This window comes from Rhodofomes roseus, assembly GCF_022264815.1.
Source record: "Rhodofomes roseus strain CIRM-BRFM 1785 chromosome Unknown C8Q71scaffold_4, whole genome shotgun sequence".
In the NCBI taxonomy this organism is placed as follows: domain Eukaryota; kingdom Fungi; phylum Basidiomycota; class Agaricomycetes; order Polyporales; family Fomitopsidaceae; genus Rhodofomes; species Rhodofomes roseus.
Window position 1 is genome coordinate 1675912 of NW_025952960.1, and position 22288 is coordinate 1698199.

Below are 22288 nucleotides of genomic sequence, written 5' to 3' on the forward strand. Positions count from 1 at the left end.
CATCCGTGTCCATTTTGGCTGGGTGTGTTATTCGTCGGATGAAAGTTGTGGGCGGAGGGGCGACGTCGAGGTGCAAAGAGGCTACTGAGCCGGGGACTTGAGTTGCGTGCCAGCGGGTTGCTGTGTCACATGACTCTTTGCCAGGGATCCGGCGACTGGGCGCCACGTCATGCTTTGAACCTTCCCACTCACATTTCGCACTTACTGCGCAACCTCCTCCTCGCTCAGAGCACCATCCTCTCGCAATCGACATCTTCCATTGTCTCGACCTCCACTACCAGCACAAGCTCCTCTGCCTCGTCTTCATCCTTGTCCACCGGCACCGCCTCCGCAGGCTCGCTCTCCCGCTCGGGTCTCTCCACCTGCACCATCGTCATCACCGCTGTCTCCTCCGCTGCGGCGGTCCTCCTCCTGCTCGTGCTCGCGATCTTCCTCCTCTACTGCGCGCGCAACCGGCAGTTCCGCACGGACTCCGACTCTGAGTCCATCGCGTTCACGTCAAGGCTCACCCGCCAGATCAGCACGCCCTCTATCATCGTCGTCCCGTTCGAGGTCGTGCCCTCCGCCGCCAGTGTGTCCATGTACGCCCTGCCGGGGAGCGCGATGGCCGCGGCGTTCAGCAGGCCGGGTGCGTCGGGGAGCGTCAGGCGACGGTCGTATCAGACTGGCCTGGCCACACCAGGGATGACCGCGGGGTCGGCACCGAGGGACGACAACACGAGCTCAACTTCGTCGGTGCCGACGTGGTTTTGCAACCCATACGAAGGTGTCGTAAGATCAGACGTAAGATCAGACATACTTATTGACTATCCTGGACACTTGCCGAAGGGCCCAGGTGAGTGCTTCGCGCGGGACCACAGCAGTGTTCGCAGGTGGCTGACAGGTGGTTCTATCTAGGGACTACAGGGACTGGTCGCCAGCGCGGAGTGTTCAGGTAACAACGGATGGCGGCGAGCTCATTGTGGTCGAACACAGGTATGTCCCGTCAAGGCCCTTGGCTTTGGCGGCAATTGCTGGTCATCCACGCCGGTGAACTGGCCGAGCGGCGGAGAGGTGCGCTGACCATCTCGTATCTGCGACACGTGTGCATGAGTACTGATGCGGGGCGGGCAGATCGACACGTTCGAGGGTGTGAACCAGGTGACGATGGACCGGATGGCACTGCGCACGGGCGACGGGCGTATGCACTTGGCGAACGTGCTCCAGATGAGCACGCTCATTGACTCGACTGACTGCTCGACGGCCACGAACCAGAACGAGGGCTGCATGGTCACGACGCCAACGAAGAGCTCATATAGTGAGGGCTTTGCGGCGTGTGGACGTGGTATTTGTGAGGGTCATGGTTGGAAGATATGCAGCATGTATATACCTATTACTGTAGATACTGTACATAATCGTCAATGTCATTATCTTACCCGTGATCTCTGTGCATATGGATCTATTCTGTGAATACAGAAAATGGAGGGCTGAATAGTACTGATATCATGCTCGGAAACACCAAGTAATGTCCAGCTACTGCCTGAGAAACGCAGAGACTACCTCGTAATTCTGACTCGACGAGGCCGGACATGGCTATTTCTGCGTATTATGAGATACGAGGTAAATCTCAATATTACCGCGAAAGCTTGATGATTCTGCAGTGTTTACGGTAATTCTCAGGTGGGTTATTTCCTGATGTGGCGCCGTGGCGGCAGTGGGGGCGATAAAGCACGCTCACAAGAATATGCATTTTGAGGCTGAGTTGAAGGGGCAGACTCCCGGTCAAACCTGCAGCCACGTCGCGCACTCACCCGGAGTCTAGTACAAATCAACTCACCTTTGTATAGATATGCTAGCCATTTACAAGCCCATGCCAGTGATACTGGTACCTGCCAAACAGGAGACCACGTGCAGCACAAGTGGCCAGTTCGGACCTGCAAGTGGTGAGGTCAGACGTAGCGGCGCGCGAGAAATCACAGCGAGCAAGTCGGAGAAGGTGCACCGTGCGAGACGAAGATATCTACTGGGCGAGACGCGAGCGGCGCATAAGGGTCCGACAGAAGCTGCATGCTGTTCGAGCTCGAGATGGTCTGCTGTACTTGCTCTTCGTGGGTGCAGTAGTACTACTACTGACCCGCCGGCTTTGCCGCGCGGCGCCGCATCATCTCAGGCTCTGCGTGACACGCAGGTGCCAGTGACGACGAGCCGTCAATGAATACTGACAATATATAATCCTTACCTGGCGCATCCGGGATTAGTATCGTCTTGCGAGTCACTAGTCGCTACTTAAGTTACAGGGACTTGACTTCGGGCGGACATGCACCTGCGTAGGACGCGAGCGTTGGAGAGCAGTACTTAAGCGCCTGCGCGGCGGGCTGCGCGGGCGCCTATTCTAAAATATGCTGTAATCGCATTTTTTGGCAGCCAGCAGCACTTCTGAAGGTCTACAGTACGACCGAGCACACGAACAAGCTTCAATATCAAGATCTGCAAGGTAGACGGGCGGAAAGAGGGCTAGCCTGCATCGCATCTCGTACGCGCAAAATCGGTTACCCGATATGGAAGGCTTCGATCACAGATCTGGGATCACGATCTGTCACGTCTGTGACAGACAACGAGGCTGCTCACTTTCGGTTTCCATATCATCAGAAGCGGAGAACCCATGGTGACCGTCAGTTCAAGAGAACCTCCTAGATGCAGTATCTGCATGAGGTACAGTCTCAGTACTGCCGAAAACTCACTCGTGTCAGAGCGTGAAAAAGAACTTGAAGGTAACTGTGAACTGGCTTCAGTCGGTGGGTATGGTGTACAAGAGAACGCTAGAGGCCATCAAGACATGGAGTACGTTCTGCGATGTATCCTATCCGCGATCGACCTGGCTGAGCGCTGTGTACAGGGTTGAGCCTCGAAGACGTCGAAACGTACTCCCAAAGGTTCTGGGACATGCACAAGGACCCCGACCTCGTCCTCGATGGGTCGGCTGCGCCAATGTCCTCGCATGCCACTACAACCTCTTCCTCGGCACCATTGCGCCGCTAGTCCGTCGCAGAAAAGACTTGACGCCACTCGTGGAACGGGCTCTGGCCGGCGACATCATCGGGAACTTCCTCCTCACAGAGGTCGGTCACGGCCTCGATATCCTCAACATCGAGACGACAGCGACCAAGGTCGCAGATGGCTTCGTGCTCAACACGCCCCACCCTGCCGCAGCCAAGTCAGTGCCGTCCGCCCGGGGTGTGTATGCGCAACTGACCAGATGCTCCGCGAGCTAGGTTTATGCCACCGACGACGCCGCTGTGCCCCAAGATCGCTGTCGTCTTCGCCCGCCTGATAGTCGACAACGCTGACCACGGCATCCACCCGTTCCTCGTCCACACTTCCGATGCACACGGCATGTGCCCCGGCATAGTCTCGCAGCTGCTTCCGCCCCGCAGCGGCACGTCGCCCCTCGACTACGCCATAACCTCCTTCCACCACGTCCACCTGCCCCCGTCCGCCTTCCTCGGTGCCAGTCTTGACGTGCCGCGCGACCACCACAGCCTGCTCCAGGGCTACATATGGCGCACCATCGTTGGCCAGGTGTCTATGTCCCTGGTCGCGTTGACGGGCATGAAGATGACGGCTTATCTCGGCGTGCTGTACTCCTTGCGGCGGTGCGTGCGTGGGACTGGGCCGAGCGACGTTCCCATCATGTCCTTCCGCACCCAGCAGCTACCCTTGCTGTACACGACCGCTATTGCGCATGTGCTCGACGCGTGGACACCTGCCGTCCTGCAGCAGTTCACGTCCGCAGACTTCGCCACGCCGATCCGGAGAGGCCTAGCGATCGTGTACAAGACGACGATGTGCCGGCTCGCGACGCAGTACTACCGCGAAGTCGGCGAGCGTCTCGGAGCCCAGGGCACCTTCGGGCACAACATTATCAGCAAGATAGAGGTGAGGCCATCATGTATGATTTACCTAGTAGCGCGCCGAGCTGAGAGGCACACGAGATGGACATGCGCGGCTTCATCGTCGCCGAAGGGGACCTGACGGTTCTCAGCATTAGCCTGTATTCACAGCTTCTGCGGAACAAGTACGCACTGCCGCCGCCGAAGCACGGAGATAGCCTTCTAGCTCGTCACAGCGACGCTGTTTACAGCCGCTGCGCAGATCTGCTTGGAAGTTTCACCGAGGGCCACCGTGACGAGCAGTTCAACAATCTCGTGCTCCCTCAATGCCAACGCGGTGTCCTTGCCCTGGGCTGCGCGTATGCGTATGGATGTGCGCGTGACGCTGGCGTACCAGAGCCAATGCTCGAGCTCTTCGAGTGTGCCGCCATCAAGCAGGACCCCAGCTGGTACTCCGAGCATGGTGGTCTCCCGGAAAGCGTGTTCATGTTGAAGGAAGACCATGCGGTGCATTCTGCCTTGCCTCATATCCGCGAGTACGTGGACAGCTTCGGGGTGGAGGCATCGATCACGGCGCCGATCGTGAGCAGCGAGACCTGGGAGAGCTGGGTTGAGGGCCTCCAGACCTATGATCGGATACAGGAAGAGACGAATGTAAGTACAGGCACGGCTGCACGGAACTCTGAACACTCACCTTCGCTTGGCCCCAAAATTGAAGCAGAGGGGCATTCCCTGCATCCAGACTTTGACGTGGCGGATCTGGATTAGAAGGCCTGTGTTTATACATCGGAATATGTACCCACCTTGTTCTTTGAGCAAGACTGACGGAGTTGGCGCCGTGCTCCCTCGGTCTCTGTAGAATCCACTCGGCACGGCCACGGCGAAGGCTCGACGGCGACGTCGACGTGTTCGCGTACCGTCGTGAGTTGAGCCAGATGTCTTACCATTTGTATCGGATGCACCATCGAGCATAAGTGCACATATGAGGGCCGTGCGTATCGACATGAATTGAAGCATGACTGCACGAGTGCCAGTGGATCATTGAGGAGTTTCAACTCTGAAATGACCCGTTTTCTGGCGGTCGTTCATTGTACACATCGTGCGCATACTGAGGGTTGGACATCAGAGTCTGGAACGATGGGTCGGGGTGGCAATTGTGTGACACATATCCGCGCCCATAGTACGCCTCTTCCGTTCGATGTTTTCCCTTGTTTCGATTACGTTCCAGCAAGCACGCGTTCTTGACATGTGAGTAGGTTACGACCGATGTAGGGTTAGAGAACATGGCGAGTCGGCATTTGGCACTGTGCGCCGTACCTAACACTCCTAGCGTGATGCAGGTCGATCACCCTTCTCGACAGCTGAGTCGTCGTGACCTACAATGCTTGAAGCTACCTTCGCGGCTGAATTGTCCATGATGGAGCTGGTTGTATCAATGTTCGAATCGGAGCGTCGGCGCACAAATGACAAAGGAATCGTATTGACATCATCTGCGCCTGCGGTGTTAAGGAAAATGCCGCGGGGACCCTTATTGACGGCTGCCCTAGCGTTACGGAAAATACGACAGGCCATGCTGTTGGTCAGGAAGACATTCGGGATCGACCACACGGTACGCATGACAACGGGAAGAGGTTTGCTGTACAACATGATGAGCAGGGTGAGATTGCTGCAGACGGCGACTCTACAGTGATTGTCAGAACGTATCGATACTGCGTGATACACGGCGACCTACAGGTAGTAATGCTGGGAACCCTTCAAAAGCGTCGCCGAGAATCTGGGAAGATGGTCCCGGGACCATAAGGATCCCAGACGGCCGCGGAGTGTTACCTCTCTGCGAGTGTTGCAGAGCAGTCTGTAGGACATTGCCAGAAACACCAGCGTGTCGTGGATGAGGGGGATTATAACCGAGGCAGAAGCGTATGGTTTCAGACCCGTGTCCAAGCAATACGACGTTGGGCCAATCGATCCGCCAGTCGCGCCAAAGGGGAGAGGAAATGTTCCTCCGACCACACTAAGCCAGAGGATGAAATAGAAGCCCACAACGATCTTGCTGTCATGGAATACAGCCCGTATTCGAAAGAAGAATAAGAGCGATGTGGTTGAAACGGCGATGGTCATCAGGCCAGCAACTGTCTTCTCGAATTCGTTGCAGTGGCCTACGGGCGTAACTGTTCAGAATGCAATCATGTATTGGCCTTTGTTCATCCTAGACGTATGTGAAGAACGGACCTTTGTACACCGTGCTGACGAAAACGAATGCCACAGAGGAAAGCCTGTGATCAAGTTGAATCTGTATACCGTAACGTCACACGGCGACATCGTAGTCACCTTGAGATCCAGTAAACGACCATAGGTAGTCGCAACTTCCCTCCAAAGAGAAGCTGTACTTCTTCGGTAAAGCTCGATAGCACGTCCCATATTGTCGCCTGTAAGGGTATTGCAGTGAGGTAACTTATAGGACTACGAAGAAGCAACGCACCCCAGTTGAGATGAGTAAAACACATCGAATAACCTCTATCTCGACGGCCACGGATGGTGCCAAGTATGCCAGGTTCGTCATAGGGTTTGGCAAAGTCGTGTTACTAGGCGGCATGGCGAGGTCTGCGCTAGTCGAATGAACAGGGTGTAGGTCTTTGATACTGTAAGTCAGCGATCTTGCGCGTGTGCACCACCTTATAGACTAACCATGATAGAAGACATGGCTCTCTGATCGTTTCACGCTGGGGACTTCTGAAATTCTTCGTAAGATCAGCAGCGTGGTATGAATTTCCTGTGCTGTGACGAGGGATCCTCTTCTTCGATGAGTGTTGTCTTCACTCGGAACGAAGCACTCACATAACATGATGATGTGACGGCGTAGTAACACCCAGATCAGCGCCGACGCCGCTGTATGCGTGATCATCAATGAACTGCTAGTAGAAGAAGCCTTGTCGCGCCAAAGAACCACATTTTTCCCATTGAAGAGCATGCGGAAATAAAGAGGTATAGGAATCATGACTGAATGAGGAACCGTTGCAGAGCTTCCCAAGAGCTTCCATATGTCCAGCGTTGTCTCGCCATGTGTTAATCGTACATGTCATACCGCATAGTCACGGCCATGATACGGTTTCAGCAATAGGCCACTCCAATAGCATGTTCCGATGCACATGCTCAAGTCGTTAACGTTCAATCCCTGTGAACAAGATCGTCAGCGTACAAGCGCAACTGGTCGATGGTACTGATCCCCGCCAGGCCGAGCGTAATCTCAAAGTCAGCCAGCATCGCCCTGATCTGGCTATCGACTCCCGCTCTGCCAGCCAATGCCAGAGCATACATGTAAGGGCGCCCGTCTGTAGTACACGGAATGAACAATGATAGCTGCTGTACAAGGGGATGAGACACTTACAACAGACACCTTGGGCACCGAGTGCGAGCGCCTTAAGCATGTCGCTACCGGTACGAATACCGGAGTCCATGAGGACTGTGAAGTCTCCGCGGGCCTGTGCCTCCTTTATGTTCCTGCTCTTCATGATGCTGTGCAATGCGTCGAGGGACGAGATGGAGCCATCAATCTGTCGGCCACCTATGGGGTCGTCAAGCGGCGTCGCTTTGCGATGTTAGGTGTTTGGCACGCACCGTGATTGGAGATTATGATTCCATCGACACCGTGCTTCAGCGCCAACTCCGCGTCCTACAGCACTCGTGAGCCAAATACGTAACTACGCCGTGCGTATGAATCACAATACCATCGTGGAAAGAATGCCCTTCAATATCAATGGGCCGTCCCAATGTTCCTTTAGCCGCGCAAGATCATCCCAGACTTTCGTGGGATCGAGCATCTCTCCAACGAACCTCTGGCCTGCCCGTGTCTGCACCGTAGCTTTTGTATCGTTGTTCTTGATCAATTCATCCTGATGTGCCGCAACATAGGGGTAGTCTGGATGTTCGTCCTCCGGAAACGGCTCCAATCCAGCGGATGCCATGAAAACGGGATCCGTCAGTCCAACTTGCGCACCGACGCCATGCGCAAAGGGGAGATAAGCCGTATCGAGGTCGAATGGACGCCAACCGATAAAAGGGGTGTCCACGGTTACCACGAGAGCGGTGAAGCCGGACGCCTTCGCACGGGAGAGCAGAGACAGAACGAGCTCATCATTCTTGGCCCTACCGCACTGTCAGCATGGTTCGCAAAGAACGCACCGTACGTACCAGTAAAGTTGCAGCCATCGCGGGCCCCCACCGTTAGCCTTAGCTATGGCTTCTATTGAGCGCGTCGATGCAGAGCTCATGATGTATGGAACACCAAGGGCGCCCGCAGCCGCAGCTGTTGCTAGCTCACCCTCTGGATGGACGATGCCCTGAGCTCCTATAGGGGCTAGCAGAAGCGGCGATGGGTACGTATGACCAAACAACGTTGTCTGTCAAACATCTCTCAGCATCCGGGTTAGTATGCGGATCGGGAATGGGTCTCACCTCGATGTTGCGTTGTGAGATATCCCGCAGCACGCGGGGTATGATGGTCCACTTCCTGAATGCCGCCCTATTGGCCTCTGCGGTGGACCCCGTCCCTGCACTGCCGAATATGTACATGAACGCATCTATTTGTGTGATTGCGTTATTCAGTGATTGTGTAAGGGATAGTAGCGCAGCAGCAAACCTGTTGAATCCTGAAGCTTACTCCGTGCAGCCTCTTCGAGCCTGTCCACAGAGAATGTTCCAGTGACAGGAGGCTTCCTGCTTGCGTACGATAGCTTTGCAAACGTGGACCACGTTGCAAGGGTTTGCGGAGGGGTGCTTGGCTGTGCCATGGGCCGCTCGTATCAAGCTTTGCAGATGGAAACGTTGCTCGATAGCCATCCTTTTGAGCGGTGCCGCATCGGAGCGGCCCGAGGCGTCGGAACGTCGATGTTTGTGATAATGGGAATGCTAAGTGATTCGTACCGTGAGATAGGAAGTTCCAGACATACCCATAGGCAAATACAAACGAGAAGCGCGGGCGCTGAGAAGTCCATCGCAATCTGAAGTAAGTAGCACTCGTGAGCATGAGTCACCGATTGAACGACATCTGGATCTTACCGCCGCACACGCCTGCGCACGGGCCATGGACGTCTGACATACATTTGATTCAGGACTCTCAACACACGGTCTCCCAACACAAGATGTGCGGCCGAAAAGCCTGAGGCTCAGTAGCACCCGAGTCCACAAATTTGAGTCTCCACGACACCAGTATCTAGTACATTCATGGGCATGGTGAGAGCGACTTAGATGAACAAGCTTCGGTTGCTGAGAACATATCGCAGATGCATGACAGGGTCCTGTCGAAGGAGGAGGAGTCAATAAGTCTCGGAGACAAGGAAAAGAGACGACTCCGAGTCGAAGGAGGGACGCCATGGGACGCGCCGCAGACTCCTTCCCATCCTCACCGCACGTGAACCGCTCGGCCCGGGACTTCCGAACAAGGGCTCACTGCTTGCGGTGAGGACTGGCACAATTGTCCCTTATGTCAGCAAGAAGCACTCGGCTGCTCGCGTGGGCCGAGCGGCCGACATCTCATCGTCAGATCGTTGTGGCGTGCCGGTGGCGGCGCATCTCTGACTGAACTTGTTGTGCCAGTGCGCGCATCCTCGGGTCCCCCTTCACCGACGCGACGACGCGATGCAGGAGCGACGCAACGTGCAGTTTCGAACTCAGAGGGATTTTGATCTGGTGCGCTCACTGCCACTCTTACTCGAGGGGCTTGAACGGTTGAACCGACTTGCACAGACTGAGACCGCTGACCGGCGGGGTTCTGCAACGTTGACAAGAGACTCCTAAGCCCGTAAGTTTTTGTTACTCAACCTGATGCTGCACTGAGCTAGCTATGATACCGGTGCGATGTTTCGTATGACACCTCATTTGACCATTGCTCACAGCACACAGGGGGCAGTGCGAAGATGTGAGTATCTACTGATAATTCAAAATATACTACGAGCTGATCGACGACATTGTCGCGACTCGCGTAGGCGATCACGTCCTCTGGCGGATCTGTCTGGGCGGACGTGTAAGTTTTTGATTGCTTACTCGGGATGCTCACCTTCAAGTTTGCCTGATGGGAAGATGATGAAATCAAATGCCGCCCCGGGCCGGGACAGCACAGCGACACACTGCCCAGGCTGCGGCAAGTACAAGGAGGTCAATGAGACATCGGCGAACACAGTCACGTCTGTGTTGACACGCCGCAGCATCAAGAAACGCGCCAACTTCGATGAACGAGCCACCAACAGAACAACTTGACGAGCACCACCTCAAGCTCGCTCACGGTGTTCAAGTTGTTAAGCTACTCCGAGTCGATCAGCTGAGGCAGCTGGCCCACCCTGCGCTTGGTGTGGTTGCCGGGCGTGGTCGGGTACAGCACTTGGGCGGTCAGGAAGATCGCGTGGATGCCCTCGTCTGACTGCAGCTTCCTCGGGACCTTTGGGACCACGAGCATGCGGTGCCGCCGTAGAACGAACACACGTACTCCGGCCGCCCGGCGAGCGAAACCAGTCCCGCCACTGAAACACGACTTCACGCAAGTGGTGTCAGACGAATACAATCACAGTACTACCTGTGACAACGTACATGATGACGACGTGGGCCTAGAGCCACCAGTCAGAGACGTCCCGGACCATGGTGAGGATCGAGAGCACATCGCGCGACTTGCTCGGCGAGATGGACAGTGTGTTGTAGACGATGTCGAGCTGGGAGATCGACATCGCGACCGAGGACGCTTGACGTCGACATGATAGTACTTGACGTTTGGTTCGTAGATAGACAATTTGCTCACAGTCAGTGCGGTGTAGGCATGATAACAACCCCGCAACTCGGACATACCCAGCGGCCTTGTTTGCGTAACGTAAACGGCGAAGTTCAAGTTGGACTCGAGGATGCGCGCACTGGCACAACAAGTTCAGTCAGAGATGCGCCGCCACCGGCACGCCACAACGATCTGACGATGAGATGTCGGCCGCTCGGCCCACGCGAGCAGCCGAGTGCTTCTTGCTGACATAAGGGACAATTGTGCCAGTCCTCACCGCAAGCAGTGAGCCCTTGTTCGGAAGTCCCGGGCCGAGCGGTTCACGTGCGGTGAGGATGGGAAGGAGTCTGGACGCGCCGTCGCTGCGGCCATGTTGATTTGTGACCGTGACCAGACCGTGACGGTAACGCAGTAGCGTATCCACTCCTCCGAGTCGCAATGCAACCTTCAAGTTCCCCTTTCGTCGCCATTGCCGCGCCATCTACATACACGCATTAGGCTGAGAAGTGAGTCATTGGAGGCGGATTCATGGTATACAGCATCCTCTTCGCCATCTCGGACGTCCTCAAACGAGCGCGGTGAATTGATGTCCTGCCGTCCACTGACTCGGACGTCTGATGACGCCGACAATCAGGCCTCGTCCCTCTCTCTATCGACGTGCATAACGCATAAGTAAGTGCCACGACCCTCAGGCCTCAGCTCTGCAGGGACTTCTCACTGGACATGACGCTCATCTAGCAAATATCTTCTGTTCATAGGTGACGGATTCGCTTGATGGATTCGGTCAGGAATTGATGCAGCATGCACCGCTATATACTCATAGCTTGCGCGCAGCCTATCTTGGGACGACATCGGTTGAAGGGTGGAGAGGTACTTGGCTCTAGAGCCTTCCCAGGACCTCAAGGCTAGGTTCGTGGATACGGATAACGGGTGAGTGCTTGCAGTCAGTCGTGCAATCAGGTTCCAGTACTGCGCTAGCCCTACTCGGCAGGTGCGGTGCGCCCTTGCAATCTACGTTGTGCACCGTGTTTCAGAGCGACTGGTGCCAGTGGCCGCCGATCCCAGGCTTTCTACGCGGCCGTTACTGCTTGTTGCAACCTTCGTGACGTGTCATAATCCGCTGACACTGGATGGCGGAAGTGCTGTGTGGAGGCTGCGACCAAAGAGCACCGACCCTTCATGGAAGTCCAGCGCGTGTTGACCTGTACCATACCTTCATTGGTGTCCGATGCGCCGAGATCTCTCCGGAGCCTTATCTCAGACTGTGAACGTATATGTACAACGGTCTTACGGTACCTTGCGGCCGCGCAGTCCAACGGCGAGTATAGAAGACAGGAGAGATTGGATTTCCCTGTCCCTGGAAGATGTCGTGTCGTTCATGGGACCAAACACCAGATTCTGTGAGTACTTAAGAGCTTACGCATTCCGCGCCACAGGGAATGCTCAGTGCTGATCATACGCAGACTTCTCCTTGCAGCTCGAACTAGCGAGTGTTTGGTTGAAGTGCACACTTTGAAGTTGATCGTGCACTTCGCTCGATGCTGATCACTGTCCTCAGGTATATATATACTCGCACAGCGTGATACCCGAGGCTCTGCGGACTGCAACATCTCAGGGGTCTTGGGCGTCATCTGCTCTCGAGACCAGGCTCCATCATCACGGGTACGGAGAACGACTCGTGCGTTTACAACTGCAGATGTTATGTCGTGAAATCACTCGTGAACCTGTGTAGAATTCGATTGCTGCCCATCGAATACCGCGAACGACCTCTTTTTCTCGTTCTATGATCTGACACTCGACGTAGGCTTTTGGCGAACGGCGACTGGGCTACCTCAGCTACCATTGGCCACGGTGTCGAAATGAACGTGCGATCTGTTGAGCGACGCGGCTGGGGGGATGTTAACCGCGTAGAAAGGGAAATACCGGTGGGGTATTGCGGTCCAAGCTCGTACCATACATGAGAGCTACGGTACGCTTTATATACCAAAATCTTATCTACTATCGAATCAATCATATCGTGAGTGGGCATCAATGATCATACCCGATGAAGAATTCCGACACACGGCCGACCGAAGCAACAGGCGGTGGCACACAGAATACGCGAAGGATACGTCTGTTTGGTGTCGGGGGCCACGATCGAAGTTCTGTCTGACCATGTCAAATTCGAGGTCTAACCATAATCATGAAGTCTCGTCCTGTAGCGTCGTGAAGGCTATACATGATCATCGCAGGTCGTATGTTCCGTTACACCTCCTTGGCCGCCATGAGCATCCTTTGTCGTAATTGATTCCACTACTGTTGAAGACGGATTTACGCGGAATCTGACCGGCGAGAGGGGAACGTCATTAGGAGACGTAGAGCATGTCGGGATACTTGTGCTTGTGTCATCCGACCACGCTCTCCCAGTCGCGACCCGATATATGATCAGAAACGAAGAAACGGTCTGCAATAACTGTAAGCATAGTGCTCACTGAATCCACGGACATTGAGTTGCATCGTTCGTACCTGAATCTGATTGACTACCTGTAGAAACAAATCTCCAACCGGGCTACCGACGCCGAAGGAGATTATGAACAGGATAGCGAAGATGGAGTAGAGTGCGGCGGATTCAATGACAATGGCGATGACGTTGGTGTACATTGCTGTATGATGTGAACCCATGTGTCTCTTCATCCGGTAGCGCCAAACAAGGAGTCGACTTGCGATGAGGATTGTGACGAGGATGTTGAGCGAGATCGACATAACGTAGTATGCAATACTGATATTGACGACCGCGAACAGTGAGGAGGACGATATCTTGGTTATGACAACGAGTCCTGTGCCTGCAGTGTCACATCAGAAATGATTGAAAGTTGAACTTTGAAGGAACAAGCCCTGTAGATCAATACACGAACCTATCGAGGCGAGCAACATCAGGCAAGGCAGTGCCACGAGGAGCAATATCCAGTGTCTGCTCACATCCTTGTAGATAATGACGAACCTCCATACCTGTGAGTCGTGAGGTGATTGATATATGATGCCTACAGCGAAGAGTAGACAAGCATGTACCAGGAACGTGTCCAAGAGCCAGTTGCTCACACACCATGTGATATTTGCAACCTGATCTACTGGATCACTGTACAAAACCTCTTCGAACGCGGAGGGTCCTCCGGGGATGTTCCGATACTCGACGAACGCTTGTTGAGTAAATTTGGTGTTTCCGCCAACGAAGAGTGTGCCGAGAGAGAAGATTACGGAAATATAGACCAGCAGGCTTATGTGTCGTCTCGCATTATGGGGTGTCATCTGCTTGAGAAGGAGGTGAAAGCACATAACGAATAGAGTGAGCTCGACTCCAAACGCAATATTACTGAGCAGTGCGCCTTGGAGCCACGCTTCCTCCTCGAAAAGCTCATGAGCCGTTTCATTCGGTGCCCACGAGCTATTGTACATTGCCTGAGTACGCAAACCATAGATTAATGAGATGTACAACGACAAGCGCAGTAGAGTATACCTACTGCGTAAGGCTTTAGCACTCGGCTTTGCCAGTACCGATAACGCTGTGCGACAAGAGACAAGGCGTATATCAGGCCTCGTTGTGGCTCCATTTATGTAGGTTCTTAATGGAAACGTACCGGTACTGAGCTCCGCGTGGGACATCGGAAACATTCGCCAGCGAATCATTTTTGAGTCCGATGCAGCGGCCTGTGTGTCACTGAGTACGTCGCCGATGGCTTCTATCATAGCGATGTGCCAGCGTATCACCCGGCGGCGCAATGATCATGCAGTGCGTGTTCGTCGTGTTCCACTCGCACTGCGGTAAATTCGCGGACGTTCAGTTAGGGGGCCACCCATACTGAAGGACGTGACTACAGAGAAAAAGCCGACTGTCAACGACTGTACGACCCTTTGATCATGAGTTATGTTTCGTGGGAGGAGCAATTGGGGAAGGCGTGCAAACGTGCACCTACAAAGTATGAGGACCCCGACCACCATGTGGTTCGACCCCGTGTCCATGACTCCTATCGGCACTGACACGCACCCCGGTCTCCCTCCTCCAGCACAAACTTAGGTCGTCTCAATGCGCTGCCTACGGGAGATCAACCACACAGTGACGCCGCGAATTCCAGGATGCTACCTCATGTACCAGAGGTACCTTATTCTTGACACTTGTGTTGCAAATAGTGACGAATATGAAGTGCCAGCTTCGCTACTGGTTATCTTCTGCCAGTGGCGTCTCGCGGACGTAACCCCAAATCACTCGAGCTAGATGCTCGCCCACAGTGCTTCGCCGCATTCACACGGACCGCACGAACACGTCGTGTGCCTGCCCACCGCCGGTGCCATGGTCGGAACAGAGCTGACGATCACTAACAAGATCGGAGGAGAGGCAAGCACTTACTCTCGGACTGTCGAAGTTTCTGTCGCTCCCGAGAAAGCCGTAGCACTCACCGGCCTCAGCTATCCCAACCCCATAGCTGTCATTATTTCACTGAGCTCAGAATACAACGATGCTCAGCTTACTGGCAGCCGGACTCGCTTGTGCCATGGGCATCGTGTCTATCCACGTCCTGCACAACGGTCTTCTCATAACAGGCATGTTGTCGGTCACCGTATATCTCGCTGGCAAGGCTTTCTCTGCGAAGCGCCGTAGACAACCGTACCCTCCCGGTCCGCGCGGATGGCCCGTCATACGTAACCTACTGCAGCTACCTCAGGATCACCCGTGGCTCGTGTATTCGGCATGGGCGGACACCTACGGTACGCCCATAGTATTAGGCTTTTAACCTCGATGCTAACTTGGCTCGTCGATGATCGTACGTCTCAAGGGGACGTGGTTCACCTTGAGGCCCTCAGCGACCACATCGTCATACTCAATTCTGTTCAGGCTGCCAAGGATCTTCTCGATGGACGCTCTGCCATATACTCTGATCGCCCAGCTTCGGTAAGTATAATGTCATTAATTTATGACGCGATTCATACGAGCTCATAGCTGCCAGACCATGGCCGACCTGTATGCAACTTTTCTTTGCATACCCTCGTAGTGCGATGCTGATACTGCGAACTTCATATGATAGTTGCGGATTCGGTGTCGAGCTGGGAATGCTGTCATATAACGCGGAGTGGCGCAAGCAACGGAAGATCGTGGCCCATGCCTTCAGTCCAGGCATGCTAACGGGCTACCACCCAGTACAAGAGCACGAGGCACGTAGGCTCGTCCAAGGGATAATGCGAAGCCCCGAGACAATAATCAGTCAGACAAAGACGTAAGTGCATGCACCTCCACGCGGGCGATGCGAGCGTGTAGAGTGCGTACTGACTCTGACGCTAGACGGATTTCAGCGATTATAATGCGCGTGACATACGGCTACACAGTCACAGGTGAAGACGATCCGATGATCACCATGCAGTTCGCCACGATGGACAACTTTAGCCTTGCAAGCGAACCTGGCGTTTGGATGGTGGACTTCATACCCCAACGTAAGTGTTCTGGTCGCTGTTTGGGTGAGCTTGCCGTCTGAGATCGACATACGCAGTGCGCTACTTGCCACAATGGATGCCTGGGTCGTCTTTCTTGCGCACAGCAGAGCGTTTCAGGCAGATAGAACATGAGGCATGTTGGGCTCCGTACTTGTGGTGCAAACAGAGAGTCGTGTGTCTCTATCCGTGATGTTACCTAGCGCATGCACACTGACGTTAAAGTGATAGCAAGAAGGATCAGCAGAGAAGTCTCTAGTTGCGTCCGCGCTCAGTCAATTCGAAGGCAAAATGGATTATGAAGAGGAGACCGCTCTCGTCTGGGCTGCAACGTCCGGGCTCGGGGGAGGGCTAGACACGGTATGTATGGAAAATAAATGCGCGACTCGTTATCAGCAGCTCATTTCAGCTTGCTGTAGAACATGTCCACTATCTTCACGTTCCTACTGGCCATGTTGCGCCACCCTCGTATTCAAGCTAAAGCGCAGGCCGAGATCGATTCCGTAGTAGGCTCTGATCGACTCCCCTCGATAGCTGACAGACCGTCGCTGCCATATGTGAGAAGCATCATAGCAGAAGTATATCGTTGGCATCCAGCTGCACCTCAAGGTACGCGTACTCGGAGTGTGTAGCGACATCACTCATATTCGGCCTAGGTCTACCTCACGCGCTCCGTCAGGACAACATATATAAGGACTATCTACTGCCCAAGTCGTCGATCGTAATCCCCAATATCTGGTCAGTCCCAGACTGTATTTTGACATATGCCCTCGGTCCTGGTGCTGACATAGTGAACAGGCGCATGCTGCGTGACCCCGAGCTGTTCCCCCAGCCGGATGAGTTCAGACCCGAGCGGTTTGAAAATCGTGATAGTGAGATGCGCAAGGTGACCGATGTCCTGTTCGGCTTCGGCCGCCGGGCATGCCCTGGGTCGCAATTCGCAGAGGGCTCGATTTTCGCGATTGTTGCGACAATCCTGGCGACATGCAGCATCATACCGAAGGTCGACGAACAAGGACAGCCGATCATACCCGACATAGAATACACGAGCGGGATCATAGTGTGAGTGACGGATACTCTGCAACCATTGACGCCGTTGACGGAGCTCGCCGTTAGGACTCCGAAGCATATTGTTTGCGATGTCAAGCCGAGATCACCGCGTGCTCAAGAGCTACTTGACGACTATCTCCCCCGGAGCGAATGAAGAGAAGAACACATCCTCAATACATGTACGTCGTGTTATCATGATAAATCGCATTGGCCCACAGTGGGGCGTCGCTGGCCCTTCAAGCTTCAAGTTCCATCATGATGTGACAAACATAGTTAGTCTTTCATTCGCCGCTCAGCAGCCTCGACGAAGACATCGATCATTGAGAAGTGCTTCATTTTAACCTGAAACGTGAGCTAAGTTCTTTTTATCGCGCTGTCGACCGAGCCTCTACCAGGGCTATATATGCCTTCATAGCAGCAAACCTCCTTTCGTGGGATTATTGACTTCCCGCATGGCACCACGAGACGCCTCAGCTCCTCAGCTCGATAACAAAGCCGTTATGGATCCTATACCACACAAGGAGAGGATATCATCAGTCGTATCCCGGCAGTAGCTATGTCCTACCGTCAGATACGGAAGAGAGAGAAAGGTGAGGATTCTCGTCAAGACTGCCAGCACCACGCCCGGTTACTAATGTTCAACAGACTTGCTTTGCAGCATAACTTGCTCATCCAAGTTCTGGGGAATCGCCTCGTCATGGCCGACATAACCATAGGTCCAGAGGACCAGATTCTAGACAGTGGTACGGGCTCTGGTGTCACGGTGTTTGTCCACGCCATCTATCCGTTTTCTGCGGCTGATGCGCGATAGGTATATGGCAAGGTCATACCAGAGAGTACCGTCCTCCACGGTGTCGACATCGAGTCAGGACTCTTCCCAAGAGAAGATCCTTCCGTCGTCTCACGCGGAAACGTGCACTTCCATGTCGGTAGCTGCACTGCGATGCCGTCTGACTGGGGCGGCAAGTTTAAGCTCGTGAACCAACGCCCCATGATCGCGGCGTTGCGCAAAGAGGAATGGGAGCAGTCGTTCCAGGAGTCTACCGTGTTCTCGAGTCCGGCGGCTGGGTGCAGTTGAGGGAGATTGGATATTGGAGGGCAGGTCCGGAGACGGAGAAATTCAGCGCAATGACGAACACTGCATCGAAAGCGAAAGGCCTCGTCCTCGACTGTGTCGCGCATATTCCAGAATTGCTCCGCCAGGCCGGGTTCATGAGCATCAGCGTCGAGCCGACGGTAATTCTGCTGGGGTATCACGGTGGAAAGCTTCCTGCCGACTCGGAAGAACTGGATGGCCGTCTTCCGAGGAGTGAAGAGCTCCATCCTCAAGGGCGGAGGTTTTGGACATGTCAGCTCGGAAGCCGACTTCGACGTGATGGTGGATAGGATGGAGAACGAATGGCAGAGTTCACCGGATGCGGAGATACAAAACAACGTGATATGTGCCCAGAAGCCATTGCTATGAGACGTCCTAGCCAAAGTAGACATTCACTGTGTATAATTGCAATGCTGATGCGATTCTCTTGCGTCTAGGTACTTGAGGCGGTAGAGCAGGTTCCGCTAGCGACACGATGGATGTTGTGAAGCCTCGAGGGCCCGGCGAGTCAGTATATGCCTAGGCACACATTCCTGACCGAACGACACGGCCTGCGAATCGTGACTTAGTATCATTCCGGCGTCGCGGGGGACGAGCTAGCCATCCTTGCTCCTTTGCTAGCATATTCGCCGGTTCTCCGGGTGGTCCTGCCGAACAGTCCCGTATTCATGGTGATGTCGTTGTTGCTTGTGACGGTCCCAGTCAGCTTGTCCAGTATAGAGAACCAGAGCGTAATTAGATTTGCAGTTGTCCGATTGGTATTTGCTCGTAGTATGGAGTCGCATAAACCGTCTGTACTCGGAGAATCCAGAAATCGTAGGCAGAAGGTGAGTCTGACGAGGTAAGACACGGTGTTGCCTTGGGCGCGGCAGCTGCAGGACGACGCGCGCCGCGGCTTCGAAGCGCTCAACGCGACATGCCGCTCACGTGATGCAAGGTGCTCGCCGTGACTTAACTACATATGACAAAATCCGACTGTCATGAGAGGGACGGAATTATCCAAGCAGGGAGAGCCGTGCTACAAGACTATAAGAGGGATATGGAACTTATATCCTAGTTTTAGCTCCCCCGTGCAACTTCTACTACATCGGTCGTACAGTCACTGCACAAGTCACACAGTGTTACGGACGTGACGCTACGCGCTGCGCCCGCCGCCACAAGACCTGCTCTTGACCCGTTCCTCTTCGTTGTCACTGGATCTTAACTCTGAGCGTATCGTGTATCCGACAAGCCTTTATCCCTAACTAGATTTGTCTGGTAAAATATTATTTGCGCCCTCATGTTCACTAAAGGATATGCATGATGCGTGAGTTTCCGTGAGGCATGATTCCGACCAATGATACGTCCTTGGCTGGTCCTTGGCTGGTCTTCGTCGACACCTGTGTGGTAGGCCGTCCGTATTTCAGGCGCTGGACTCCATCGAAATCACAGTAAAGCACAGAACGAACATATCGTATGCCGTATCGCGTGAACGTCAAGGGCTTGTGGCTACATGTCATAAATAATACACAAGTTTGCAATAAGGATACGGGACAAGTGATAATCTCTCACAACTTTTCATCAGAGTACATCCATCTCGGTTTCTTCGTAGATGAGAACCCCAGATCGTTGCCGTGCATGAGTGTCGCCCACTGGCAGCACAAACGGCGTCCAGTGCTTGCGATGGACCTCGAGTTCCTTGACTTTGTAGTAGAGCCGTGTATTCAGCGCACCTTCCAACGACCAGGAGATACTACACTGAAGTTCAGTCGAGCGTGCTGGCGCACATGGAAAGAGAGAACGCACAGCGGCGTCAATAGTACGTCGTCTCCCTGTTGGTCGTTTGAGCGGATATGTTACATTGTTCTGAGAGGGGAAGCCACGTACCCCGCCGACAACGCTCGGCAACAACCTCGATACGCGGAGTGCTAAGAATTTCATGAGCGAGTCTCTCTTGCGGCAGGAAAGAAGTCTCACCCAGGAAGGCCTGTAGAACGGCGATTAGGACTCGGGCGAGAATGCTGTGATCAGAAAGGCGCACCAGGAATATCAGGAATCCGTCGGTATACAGGTCTCTGACAATGTCCATATCACTCCGCCGTGGTTTACCGAACGCGTTCACGACCACGACAACCAGGACGAACAAGTCATACAGTATCTAGTCATGCCACGTCGTCAGCATCGTTTGCTTATGAGGCAAGGTAGAGTGACAGTCGCCGCACATAACACGTACCACCACCGCCCAAGACGCCGTGGCAAACCACGACTTGTAGGGGAATATACATGTACGTATTATCGGCGATACCTGCACCTCCCCTGAAATGCATCCCGCGGTTTTAGTGACGGTGGCACGACAAGGTCTAGTCGAAACGTACGGGCGAGGGCATCAGCCGCACTGATCGCGCAGGCGATCGTGCCTGCAAAGGACAGGACGAAGCCGGCGATGATGACATACTGTACGATCGTCCGGTTGTCCCATAGTCTGAATACTCGATAGAGAAGCAGCGCTGTGAGCTATGTTCAGCACGTCGGAGCCTGGGAGCGCGTCGGAGCTCACAATGTACAGAGCCAGTGCTCAATAAACTGTAGACGATAACAAACCATGTTGATACGACACATCTACCAGGCCATAAATTCCAGCGATCGGGGATGCCAGAGCACAGCAATATGAGCTCACGACTGTACCAGCCGCAACGTAAGACTTCACGGATCATGAAATGTGACAAACTACTCACATAATGCGTCTGGTCCGTTGTACCGCTAACGACTGAGGCCTTGTGAGTCGATGCTTGACGCGCTCATGCGAAGACTCTCACCGGCAACCATGTACGCAAGCCCGATCTCGCGGACATACATCTCCGCCATAACAAAGACCGAGAGAAGAGTGGGCGGTTGGCACCACACAAGCGCGACTTCATCCTCGATGTGGATTACATGATCATACATGAGGAGCGTCAGGGCGACCCCTACAAAGCACCCGACAATTCAGCCAACACAAAACGGGGAGAATCGCTGGTATGCGCGCTTACCTGAGAGGTACTTCGTCGCCTGCAGTGTGTCCAGTTCGCTCTCGGACATCGCTGGCTGCGGGGCACGGAAGACACGCCGGAAGAATATATACCCCAGGACGCTTGCGATACTGTGGTGGAGAGCCTCTGGGGATCTCGGGTGGGCCGGGGCGCACGCCCGAGCAGGCGGTATACTAGTAAGGACGATGAAGCCACCATCAAAATGTAGTGTAAGGACACACAATCTGCACTGTCACTTGTGTGATAGGGCAGTACGAATGGCACACCGAGAAGGAGCCGGAGACGCGGCCGGCCGTCCTGAGTCAACGTCCGCGGGGTGGCCGAGGTGGCACGCACGTTCACTGCATGTGCTACGGGTGCGCGTAGACTGACGTTGGACGTCGCGGGCGCACGCGACTCCAACATGCAACAGGCATGCGCGCCCACCGCCTCCGAGGTTCATGGGCCACAAACGACGAGCCATCCTGGGAAGCGTCCTGTTGGCAAGCGCGAACGCAGTCGCAGACGAAACGTGAACGACGATCAAATTGGTCCGCGGACGCTCGCGCCCTGGCAGGGACGACGTGTTATCCATCTGCGCTTGTACACATGGCCCTTTTGTTGGTGACGTCCAGGCCCGCCCTGAGCGCTGGTGCGCTTCTGGGCGACGAAGTCTGTGCTGTGACAACAACGGAGGTGGCCGACATGACTTTTGAACGATCATTACAGAGATATATGCATCACTCACAGCGAGAGAGGTGCCCGGAGTCCCAGCCGAGACTCGGACCATACGTACACACTGCGCTTCCACGAGACACTGGCGGAGTGGTGAAAGTGAGTAAGCAGGGGAGTGCAACAAAGAGGTCTGAGGGACTGACCTGGCGGCTGTGATCCGTTAACTCCGAGGCGGACTCACGCGCGGAAGAGGGATACTAGTGACTAGTGACTACTTACGTATCGACAAGCAGCACAGCGTTCTTCATACGACGTCAGATCGGAGTGTTACGCATAGATTCAGACGAGCGCGAAGTTATCCGTCGTTTGCGGTCAGCTCAGTGGACACATGCAGAAGCAC

At 54.3% G+C, this 22288-nt stretch overlaps 9 protein-coding genes across 9 annotated transcripts; 4 read left to right on the forward strand and 5 right to left on the reverse strand.

The window, feature by feature from the left end:
- On the forward strand, positions 1-1421 carry C8Q71DRAFT_742743 (uncharacterized protein). Its single transcript, XM_047922866.1, has 3 exons — positions 1-766; positions 829-835; positions 898-1421. Exons 1-3 carry the CDS (start codon positions 130-132, stop codon positions 1031-1033), a joined length of 780 nt encoding a protein of 259 aa, XP_047782490.1. The 5' UTR covers positions 1-129; the 3' UTR covers positions 1034-1421.
- A 1220-nt stretch (positions 1422-2641) lies between these two features.
- C8Q71DRAFT_721450 (uncharacterized protein) lies at positions 2642-4637 on the forward strand (the record flags this gene model as incomplete). Its single annotated transcript, XM_047921456.1, has 5 exons — positions 2642-2750; positions 2772-2820; positions 2876-3213; positions 3236-3915; positions 4041-4637. The coding sequence occupies 5 exons, from the start codon at positions 2642-2644 to the stop codon at positions 4635-4637; spliced, it is 1773 nt and encodes a 590-aa protein (XP_047782491.1).
- Positions 4638-5405: 768 nt separating this feature from the next.
- On the reverse strand, positions 5406-6462 carry C8Q71DRAFT_692191 (uncharacterized protein; the record flags this gene model as incomplete). The annotated part of the gene is made up of 5 exons (XM_047919876.1): positions 5406-5550; positions 5602-6037; positions 6099-6142; positions 6198-6295; positions 6349-6462. Coding segments are annotated over 5 exons (837 nt in total), but the record flags the coding sequence as incomplete, so codon positions are not given.
- Positions 6463-7034: 572 nt separating this feature from the next.
- Positions 7035-8656, reverse strand: C8Q71DRAFT_702253 (FMN-dependent alpha-hydroxy acid dehydrogenase; the record flags this gene model as incomplete). The annotated part of the gene is made up of 7 exons (XM_047920242.1): positions 7035-7198; positions 7255-7431; positions 7485-7539; positions 7595-8012; positions 8058-8266; positions 8322-8446; positions 8506-8656. 7 exons carry the CDS (start codon positions 8654-8656, stop codon positions 7035-7037), a joined length of 1299 nt encoding a protein of 432 aa, XP_047782493.1.
- Positions 8657-10164: 1508 nt separating this feature from the next.
- Positions 10165-10582, reverse strand: C8Q71DRAFT_854888 (uncharacterized protein; the record flags this gene model as incomplete). Its single annotated transcript, XM_047927122.1, has 3 exons — positions 10165-10381; positions 10449-10465; positions 10517-10582. The coding sequence occupies 3 exons, from the start codon at positions 10580-10582 to the stop codon at positions 10165-10167; spliced, it is 300 nt and encodes a 99-aa protein (XP_047782494.1).
- Positions 10583-12613: 2031 nt separating this feature from the next.
- C8Q71DRAFT_742789 (uncharacterized protein) lies at positions 12614-14534 on the reverse strand. Its single transcript, XM_047922867.1, has 6 exons — positions 14238-14534; positions 14121-14162; positions 13672-14058; positions 13518-13611; positions 13129-13445; positions 12614-13066 (listed from the first exon to the last, which is right to left on the reverse strand). The coding sequence occupies exons 3-6, from the start codon at positions 14053-14055 to the stop codon at positions 12836-12838; spliced, it is 1026 nt and encodes a 341-aa protein (XP_047782495.1). The 5' UTR covers positions 14056-14058; positions 14121-14162; positions 14238-14534; the 3' UTR covers positions 12614-12835.
- A 579-nt stretch (positions 14535-15113) lies between these two features.
- C8Q71DRAFT_794969 (cytochrome P450) lies at positions 15114-17146 on the forward strand (the record flags this gene model as incomplete). The annotated part of the gene is made up of 11 exons (XM_047925579.1): positions 15114-15215; positions 15249-15363; positions 15432-15547; positions 15603-15616; positions 15681-15869; positions 15935-16083; positions 16140-16255; positions 16312-16440; positions 16500-16689; positions 16737-16818; positions 16879-17146. The coding sequence occupies 11 exons, from the start codon at positions 15114-15116 to the stop codon at positions 17144-17146; spliced, it is 1470 nt and encodes a 489-aa protein (XP_047782496.1).
- Positions 17147-17764: 618 nt separating this feature from the next.
- On the forward strand, positions 17765-18595 carry C8Q71DRAFT_794970 (uncharacterized protein; the record flags this gene model as incomplete). Its single annotated transcript, XM_047925580.1, has 4 exons — positions 17765-17893; positions 17942-18175; positions 18205-18366; positions 18416-18595. 4 exons carry the CDS (start codon positions 17765-17767, stop codon positions 18593-18595), a joined length of 705 nt encoding a protein of 234 aa, XP_047782497.1.
- Positions 18596-19572: 977 nt separating this feature from the next.
- Positions 19573-21493, reverse strand: C8Q71DRAFT_742806 (uncharacterized protein; the record flags this gene model as incomplete). The annotated part of the gene is given in 11 exon segments (XM_047922868.1): positions 19573-19958; positions 20012-20037; positions 20093-20134; positions 20234-20363; positions 20439-20521; positions 20581-20712; positions 20763-20824; positions 20927-20928; positions 20941-20972; positions 21022-21171; positions 21235-21493. Coding segments are annotated over 11 exon segments (880 nt in total), but the record flags the coding sequence as incomplete, so codon positions are not given.
- Positions 21494-22288: the final 795 nt, after the last annotated feature.